At 37.0% G+C, this 10,109-nt stretch overlaps 1 protein-coding gene across 1 annotated transcript in view; it reads right to left on the reverse strand.

Moving 5' to 3' along the window:
- The window catches only part of Stam2 (signal transducing adaptor molecule 2), a 47,553-nt gene extending 43,631 nt beyond the window's left edge, over positions 1-3,922 (reverse strand). The window contains exon 1 of the mRNA XM_063259091.1: positions 3,578-3,922. Coding sequence (XP_063115161.1) covers positions 3,578-3,617 — 40 coding nt within the window. The 5' untranslated portion in view covers positions 3,618-3,922. The remainder of the gene's footprint in view (positions 1-3,577) is intronic.
- Positions 3,923-10,109: the final 6,187 nt, after the last annotated feature.

Here is a 10,109-nt window from a genome sequence, read left to right on the forward strand (position 1 = left end):
CTGATAAGAATATTGTATCTTACACTTTATGCTAAGAATATCCCATAGTTTAAAAAAGACCTCAAAATAAACTGACTAAAATATGTAACTTCTGAAAATATTAGGATTTTTTTGGTCCTATGCAAGTAAAATAAAGTATAGGAAAAACTGCCTGTTGAGGATACCATTTTCATCTGTAACCAATTTTTAAAAAAATGTTTAACTTTTTACAGAGGTTACAACAATTAAATTTTGTTCAAAGATTGGCTTAAGAAAATTTCATAAATTTGAATGTATGCAATAAATTTGTATTAATGAAATACTATCACTATCTGCTTTTATACTGGAATTTCTTATAAAATTTCACTGGAAAAAAAAAAACCACATGACTGAAAGCCCCAAGTTATCCAAATGTCAAGTTCTGCTAACAAGTCAAACATGCAGCAATACACATATTTGAATTTCACATGGAAGAAACACCCTCTTAAGAAAGAAGTTCATACTTCAAGCTACATCAAAAGAACTTTATAGGGGTGCCAAATTCAAATCCAGCTTTGTGAAGCACAAGTGAATGTACCTTTAAAGACAGAGATATTAAAATTGTTGAAAATAGCAAACATTTACCAATCAGAGCCAGAAACAGGACAAAAAAAGGGCAAAAACTGGTAAGGGAGAAAAAGATAAACATGATCTGGAGTTAGTGCACAGAAGAGACAAAACACAACTCAGGAACCAATATAGTTTAACTGGAAAAACTGGTACAGAATATGCAGAAATAAAATTTTCTCTTTTAATACTTCTCACTGTAACTCTGTCATGTTGTACCTGCCCCTTGGAAACACCGTTAGTGAATAACATTATCATATGTACAGTAAGAAGTAATTACTTCCTGCTGGTAAAAGTGGGGTTTGGACTCAGGGAAGGGGAGGATAGTGTTAGCCTTTCTAGAGAAAGGTCATACCTCTAAGTGCTTCTCATCTCTTCAGGAAGAAGACTGTTTCAAATAAAAGGGAGGACAGCTGGGTGTGGTACTGCACACCTGTAATCTCAACACTCAGGAGGCTAAACCAGGAGGACCACTGGGAGTTCAAGGCCAGCTTGGGCCAGACAGCAAATTCAAGAACACCCTTAACTACAAAGTGAGAACAAAGTAAAAAAAATAACGAAATGATTTGGGAAGCTGAGGCAGAAAGCTGTACATTCAAGGCTAACCTAGGATACAAAGTCAATTCAAGGCCAAGCCTGAACAACATAGCAAAATCCTGTGGCAAAAAAAAAAAGACAAAAACATAAAATAAAATAACAAAATAAAATAACTAAAAGTAAATAGAGAATATAAAGCATGTCATATATTCCTATATTTATTGTCATCATATTTATCATATGATACTATACTTTTCTATTTAGGTATGTGTCCTACAATACATTGAAGCTCCTGGAGGGCAAGAACTCTGTATTTAATTTTTGTGGCCCCAGAATTTAACACAATGCCTGACACACAGTAACTATTTGATGCATGTTTCTGAAGGAAGAGTGAACAAAGGTTATGACTGAAGAAAAGTAATAGTAATCTAAATCAAGGAAAGTAAGTGAAAAAGATGACACCATAAAGTAATATTCTAGAAGTTTCAAATCAATAGGCTAGGAATGTGACTCAGTGGTAGAGGATTCACTTATCATGCTGTAGGTTCACTTCCTAACACTAAAAATGTAAGTCAAATCACATCATAACTTAGTTACCTATTTTAAATTTTAAAAGCCTTAACATATAAAAATGAGTTTTGTATAATTTTTGTTCAATTATGTAAGCTTAAGCTTCCTTCATATTTCATTGATTTTATTATAATTCCATTCACTTATACAGAAGTTACAGAGCCTCAAACAAACTCACTCTTTAACTTTTAGATGATGATTTCAGTCATACAAGAGCTAATAAAAACTTGAAACTGGTTGATTAAAAAAATCAATAAAAAAATTAATTACCTGTATTTCTTTCACTACAGTGGTATGAAACTGTGATGTGTTAAAAACTATGCAAGCACCAGGGGATGGGGGTTTAGCTCAGCGGTGTAAGCGCCTATCTGGCAAGCATGAGGTCGTCAGTTTGATCCCTGGCTCAAAAAGAAAACTATGCAAGGACCTCAGGAGCTACTTTGGAAATATTTTTAAAAAGTAAAACAGGCTGAGCAATTCAGCCTACTTCTACCAGCAGTTTTTGATGAGAAAACAATGGGCTCCAGGAAACATTCACCATAAACAAGTCTGCAGTTACTAAATTTTAAATAATTTCTTACACTATTGTGCTTCATCTGTTTCATTTACTGGAAATAAATGAAAGCCTTCACAATAGGAAAAAGAAAATATAGTCTCAGCCAGGTGTAGTGGAGGGTGCTTTTAATAATCTCTGAGGCAAGAAGGCAGTCTCAAATTCAAGACCAGCCTGGGCTACAGAGTTGAAAGGCAGCCTGAACTACAAAGTGAGATCCTGCTTCAACAAAACAAAACAAAACAAAAATCAACAAAATTACAGGTCACACAAAAGTAGTTTAATTAAAACAAAAGAAGAAATGTGTTTCAAAGCAGAGACTGAGCTTCGGCATATTTCCTAGATTTATGCCAGTTACCTATATCCATCTAAAAAGAACAAAGCTGAATGAACTAATAGCAATATAATAATATTCGAAGGCTAAGGGTAAACACATAACTACAAATTCCTCCTTTGAATAGTTTTGGAATCACATAACGTACCAAAATGGGACACTTTTTAGTCTTCATAATTAAGAACTTTGAACTATGAAACAGGTGGCTCACTGATAAAATGTACAGTATTTTGCGTGACTTGGGCAATTTTCAGTCCTGGTTTTTCTTCATCTCAAGTCCCAAAAAGTCTTCTTAGAAATAAGTTAACTACTGCTACAAACATGTTTTCTTAGCCAGTTTGTTTGACTTATGGTTATCTTAATGCCCCCAAATAACTTCTTATGTCGAGTCTATCTTTTTCTCATTCTATAGTTACCAAAAGGTCAGTGCTATGAGAGCAACTAATATTTTGCCCCAACAAATGTATGCTGTTGGGCCCTGTAGTGAGAGTGTGAAGTTTTCCTTTTCATCCTCGTAAGACAAAACATCTCATAGCATCTTCGCAAGTGTGGATACCTCATGAAGCTCCATTATCAGGCCTTCGAGTAAATTCTTCCTATTCAACAAAGGTAAGTCTAAGTCTCTAGTTTTGGGGCGCTCTAAACAGCAAGGTCTCCCCATTGCTGCATCACCTGCAAGGCGTGTAGGGAAATTAACCAGCTCTGGAGGGAGCAGGAAGTTTGTATCAACTCCGCAGCTCGATTCCAGCGAAACATGGGCTCGTCCTAATCCTGTGCGTGGCGAAAAGAACTGTCCTTTTCAGGGTCCTCAACCTCAGGCCAGCAGAAGGTGTGCCCCAGGCTTCCAGCTATGGGTTCGAGGCTGCCAAGCAGCGAACCCCCGACATTAAGGCGGCGGCACCGCCCCTTCCCTTCTTTGCTTACTTTCCAGTCTCCAGAGTCGCCGCCGCCCACTTTCGTGCTAGACAAACAAACCCAGAGCCAGAAAAGTCACTCACCCACATCCTGCTCGAAGGAGTTGGCGGTGAACAGAGGCATCTCGCCGGCACCCGAGCCCCAGTCGCTACGACCTGACCAAGGCTTGGCAGCTGCTCTAGGCTGCCTGACCGCCGCGTCTACCTAGACAGCTTGGTTCAGGCCGCTGTCTCGGCACTTCCGCCACCGCACCTGCCCAACTCCCGCCTGACAGGCCGGCTCCCAATCCTCGCTCTGTCCGGACTCTCCGCCCCCAAGATCCTCCCGAGACGAGATCCTGTCAGTCGTAAGCATTTTCACAGCGCTCTTGTCGCTGTCATCCTTCAAGAGAAAAATAACATGTCCAACTCAGATCTTCATAGAAATCAGGCGTCTGATGAGGCCACCTTTTTATCTTCAGGACCCCAGATGACCACAGAGCCAAGGACCTTCGAGGCCGGAAGTTCTCCCTCCTAGACTCACAAGACGCCGGAAGCCCAGAAGCTGCAGTGATGGAGACGGGACGGCAGAGGGCGTGGTCTCCTAGGATGTTTTGTGAGGGGCAGTCGGTTGTGGTAGCAACTTTCTTCACACCCGTTTTGGTTGTCTCTGGGCTGCAGAGCCCAGTGGCCTTGGACCAACTGTTGCGTTCGCGTCACAGTCTCGTTGCTCAGGAAAACCTATGCCGGCCCAATAGTGGCTTTGAGAATTTCTGAATAACCTGGCTCTGCAGGCATTTAGGGCAAAATGTCACTCTTCTACACGCCAAAGACAATCACCGGAACTCCGTGGAGACTCAAAATTGTTTGTTTCTCATCGTGTCTTCCATAAAAACACTGCTGGGGCTTGGGACCGCAAAGACAGAATACAACCACTCCTACCTTCGATTTGCTGAGGTTTTATAGAGGCAGTGCGTAGCGTACAATAATTCGGATATTAACAGGTCATGAATTCAGGTTCCTGTGGTAGCCAGCCAGGTACTCAAATGAATGTAGAAATGCAAGTACCCTGCCTTCCCATACGTGCCCTGACCCTCTTAACCCTGCCTCTTCTGTTTTTTTCATAGCATTTATCATTTTCTGAGGTTATTAGGTTGCTCATTAAAAAATAAATTCCATAGTGAATTTTGTGTAACGCTGTATCCCTGGGGCCTAAAATTGTGTCGGGCTGTAATAGGTACTGACAATTCACATCCAAGATACGAAACAAGCCTAAGTATCTATCAGCACATGAATGGATAAAGTGAATGTGGTACATATCTACTATGAAGTATTATTTGCCTGTAAAGAAAATCAAAATTATGTCATTTGCAAGGAAATAAATGGAACTGGAGAACATTATGTTAAGGGAAATAAGCCAGATTGGAAAAGACAAATATTACATGTTTTCCTTAATATGTGGAGTCGAAAAAAGTAGAGAGAAGAGGGAATTAGATGGAGGGGTGTAAGGGAAGACAATGGAGGGGTGGATACTATCAAAATACACACGTATGAAAATACCACACTGAAACTTAGTATTTGTAATATTAATGGGCACTAGTAAATAAAAATTTTCAAAATAAACTGTTTGATCCATTCTTACTAAAAAAAATTAGGTGCTTTATAAATACATTTTTTTGGTACTGAGAACCAAATTCAAGACCTCGCACTTGCGAGGCAGGTGTTGCGCCACTAAGCTAAATCCCCAGCCCTATAAATACTTTTTAAATGAACCCCTGATTTTCAAACTGAACAAGACATGTGTAAAATGGCAGCTAATAGTAAACAGCCATTTGTGTACTCAATCTTATAATTTTTAAATGATTTTAAATTCTAAGAATTACTTCAACATTTTTTTTAATTTTTTTTTTGTCTTTTTCTTTTTTATCGGTACCAGGGATTGAACTCACGACTGCCTGCTGCAAGGCAGGCGCTTATGCCGCTGAGCTAAATCCCCAGCCCCTAGAATTACTTCAACGTTTTAAACAAGTCAAAAACATTTTTTTCATTCCTTGTATAGAGTTGCTATTACAGATGAGAGTACCCTTACACATGGAATAATTCCAAAAGGTGAGTGCATTTTGTATACAGATAGGTGCACAAATAAGAAGGAAATATTTGCAGGTGAAGGGCTGGTTTCCAAAAAGCACTGAACAAAAGATATCCAAAATATATTTGGAGATGCTCTAGATAGATTTGGCTAGCTTTAAGGCTCAGTGTTGGAATGAAAAATGAGATTAGCTAGAGATAAGAGGAGACAGAGTAAAGATAACCTTAAAAGCAAGCAAAGAAATTTTAGTTTTAGCATTTAAGGCATTAAGGATATTTCAGCAGAATAGTATAAAAAGGAGTTCTTGGAATATAATCAGTGTGGATTATGCATGTGAATAAGCAGACTCAGACAGTGTAGGAGACTATAGCAGCAGTTAGCCATAAGAGAGGAGTTGTGTTGGGCAAAAGATTGAAGAATAGCCTTTGGAAAATATTTACATTTTACACAGTCTCTTAGGTCTTCTACTTTAATTTTGAATATGCATAAATATCTAGAGATAGTTACCTTTTTGTGTATGTACTCATTCTTTTCAGGAGTTCCTCCAATTAACAAAGTTTTTAGAAAGTGACTAGGAGCCAGACCCTGTGTTCAGAACCAGAAGCCACATCAATTTTTTACTGTTGCTTCACCTGATGAACTGATTGGGAAGTTAAAAGATAACTCAGCAATGCACAATCTCTGGTAACAAAGAAATTCAGTATTTCCATTTTTCCCTAAAACAACCAGTTTTGAGCCTTTACCTCCCTGATGACAGAAAACAATTATGCACCAATGGACATAGCTGGATAGATCTGGGTATGTTCTAATTCTACCAGTACATATTTGATGAATATCTCCTTGTACTACAAAACAGGTATAGTGCTTCCCCAGGTAGCCCACAGTGAAAAGTACTCTAGTTGTCAACTTAGAAACACTACAGAAGATTAGAAAGATCTTTTTTCTTTGCTCCAAAAAGTGGTGGACAAATCTGGAAAAGGGAAAGACTTTGAAAGATATCCTCTTCAGTGAGATTTCTGCAAGTTTTTCAGCAAAAGGGAAGCCACTGTCCTCTAGTAAGGATGAATATCTCTTTTTTGGTCTGGAACATAAGGATAAATCTATCAGCTCAGAGTTCTAAAGGGTACACATGCAAACAGTCGCATCTTGGGTCTTAGGGTCTCATTCCTTCCTCATCAGAACTTAACTATAATGGAGGAGACATGCTGGGAGTGATGAGCTCAGCCTTCCTTTATTATCACTTTGACTAATCAAAACCTTTTAGATTTGGGTTCTCTCACAATCAGATCCTGAATCTGATTTTTTAATTACTATAATTTGTCCTTTTTGATTACAATAAATGAAGTTCACCACCCTTTCCAGATAAGTGGTATATGATTTTTCATAAATTTCCAAAGTTGGTTTGAATGTTATTTTTTAGTGAATTCTTTACTTTAGAATACTTTTAGACTTACAAGAAAGTTAAAATATGGTACAGAGTTTTTATTTACCTCTCAGAGAGTTTCTTTCATCATGAACATCTCAAAATTCTATGGTACATTTCAGATCCACTCCAGTTAGCAGGCTCTAAAATCATCCCCAGGTTCAATCTTTATAGCAGGCTCACAAGATTTAGCACACAGCTGCATATATATGGCTATAAATTATTACACCGAAAGTATAATAAAGTATAATTATTGCACTGAAAGCAAAGCCAACTACTTTTTTTTCTTTTATCTTGATAGTCTTGATATGAAACAGCTAGACATCTGTAGACTGCTTTTGAATCTGGATTTTCTTGTGCTTAGATAGAGATTATAGTTTTGGAAAGAATATTACAGTGCCCTTTTCATCAGAACATAGCAAGAAATTTATGTTATGCATATGATATCTCATGATGTTAACTTCGAGCATTTGGCAAATGTAGGGTTACATAGTGAGTTCAAGGCTGACTTAGACTACATAGCAAAGTGTTCTCAAAAAGAGCAAAATAGTACTTGTAACTCAGCATTCTGGGAAACAGAGGCAATAGGATCACAAACTCAAGCTCAAGCTGGGTGATTTAATGTGACTTTGTCTCAGAGGAGGAGCATTAAACTTTCCTGGTCTAAGCAGTTTTCTTCCTCTTTAAATTGCTAAGATCATATTTTGTTAGTTATTTTATGCTTGTGTCCTTTATAAGATCATAAGTAGCTTTCAGCTTTTTACTTCCCTGATTAATTCCTAACTATTTCAAAAATAAATATTTACTTACTGGGTAAACTGCAACCTATTAAATTGAATGGGATGTTTATAACAAAATTTAAAATTAAATTCAAATCTTTTGATAGCATATGTCTACAGAACCAAATTATTACATTTATCATAGAGCATTAGTACATGTACACAATTCTTTCAAATTACTTTTTTTATGTCATGCCTTCCCTCACTCCATCTCTTGATCTCTTTCCTGTATGTAACAAATCTGTCTTGACATTTTCCACTGTCTGTTATTTTGCTCTTTATTTATATTTTGGGTTTCTCATAAAAAGATGCCCTGTGTTAGTTAAGCAATTTATTTGACTTAATATTATTGTCTTGTCTTACATTTCTTTTCATCACTGAGACAAAATACCCAACACCCAAAGTTAAAGGAGGAAAGATTTATTTAGCTCACAGTTTGTAGAGGTTTCAGTCCATAATTGGCTGCCCCCAAGGTAAGGTGGTGTGGCAGAGGGGCAACCTTTCATGGTGGTGGAAGATACCAAATGCAACAAGAGATAAGGGGAAAATCAAGCCTCCTTCTGCCCCTTTTATCTTATCCAGATTACTGAGATTAGAGCAGTACCAATCCAATCAGTAAGTGATCAATCATTCACTTTTAAACCTAGCACCCTTAATCCCATCTTAGCAATATGAATCAGTCACAAACTCTGGATTCAGCTGTCCCTGATAAAGCCCTACCTAAAAGTACATGAGACTTTGTGGGGGACATCCAGACATAAACCATAACAGGTCTTGAAGTGCATCTATTTACTACACATGCTTCAAGCTTATCCTTCATTATGTAGTACTACATTGTCTATAGAGGCCAAGTTTTCTTTAATCATTCATCTATTCATTTGCATATAGGCTGCTTCCGAGATTTAGCTATTGTGAATTGTGCTGCTATGAACATAGATATATATGAATCACTGTAATATGATGTCTTTCACTCTTTTGGGAAGATGTCTAGAAGGGGAATAACTGAATCAAATGGGATTTATAGTTTTAAATTTTGAGGAAGCTCCATGATGATTTTCCATAGCGTTTGTACTAGTTTATATTCTGACCAACATTGTAGAAATGTCCTTTATCTCCCTTGCAGCCTCACCATCATATCTTATTATTCAATAACAATCATTTTTTCTGTAGTAAAATGGAGTCTCAGTATTAATTTGCATTTCTTTAATGGTCAAAGAGGATGAATATTCTTTCATGTATTTAATGACCATTTGCATTTCTTCATCTGAAAAGTATCTGCTCATTTCAGCTGAGCATTTTTTATTGGCCTTTTATTTGAGGGCAGGGGTCTATTTTTTTTTTTTGCATTCCTTATATATTGCAGATATTAGTCCTCTAAGGAATAATTGGCAAAATTTTTCTCCATTCTGTAGGTTGTTTCTTTGCTCTGTTCGTTGTTTCCTTTGCTATACAGAAGCTTTACAATTTGACATGATCCCATTTCTTGATCTTGGTATTATTTCTTGTGCAATCAGGATTCTGTTCAGAAAGTTCTTGCCTACACCTGTGTCTTCAAGAGTTTTACCACTTTTCTCTTCCAACAAGTAAAGTGTTTGTGTTTTATAATTTAAAGATTTAATTCATTTTTATTTTAGTTTAGTATACTGTGAGAGGTAAGTGTTTAGGTTCAGTCTTTGGCATGTGAACAACCAATTTTCTTGGTACCACTTGATAAAGATGGTATCTATCCTTCAGTATAAGGATTGGCTTCATTATCAAAGATCAGGTAGCTGAATGTGCTTGAAGTTGTTTCTGCATTCTCTACTGTGTTCCACTGAGTTGTATGTCTGGGTTTTTTATACCAGTATCATGCTGTTATCACTGGTTATCCTTGATGACCTTTTAGAGTGATAGTTTGACAGTCATGAATTTATTAAGGTGCTCTTTGTTATGGAAATAACTTCATCAATTTTGAGAGAATGTTTTATAAGATACATAAGTTTGGGTTAGAAGTCAATATATTTTAGGGCTTAAAAAACTACTTCAAGCTCACCTGGCCTTTAAGATTTGTGTTGAGAAATCTACTATAATCCTAATGAATTTACCTTTATAAGTTATTCATTGCTTTTCTCTAACAATGCTTAAGAGTCTGTCCTTATTCGGACTTCTGGTATCTTGATTGTAATGTGATACAGAGACTTTTTGTTTTGATCATGACTATTGGGGGTTTTATATGCCTCTTTTGCCTGTATGTTTATGTCTTTTCCTATGTTTGGAATTTTTCTGCTATTATTTCTGTGGACAGGTTTTATATGGCATTTGTGCTGTCTTCTGATTTTTCACTTTCTCCAGTTAATCTTATATAAA

This window comes from Cavia porcellus, unplaced genomic scaffold (assembly GCF_034190915.1).
Source record: "Cavia porcellus strain 051 isolate PalLab524CR breed Dunkin Hartley unplaced genomic scaffold, mCavPor4.1 scaffold_12, whole genome shotgun sequence".
Classification (NCBI taxonomy): domain Eukaryota; kingdom Metazoa; phylum Chordata; class Mammalia; order Rodentia; family Caviidae; genus Cavia; species Cavia porcellus.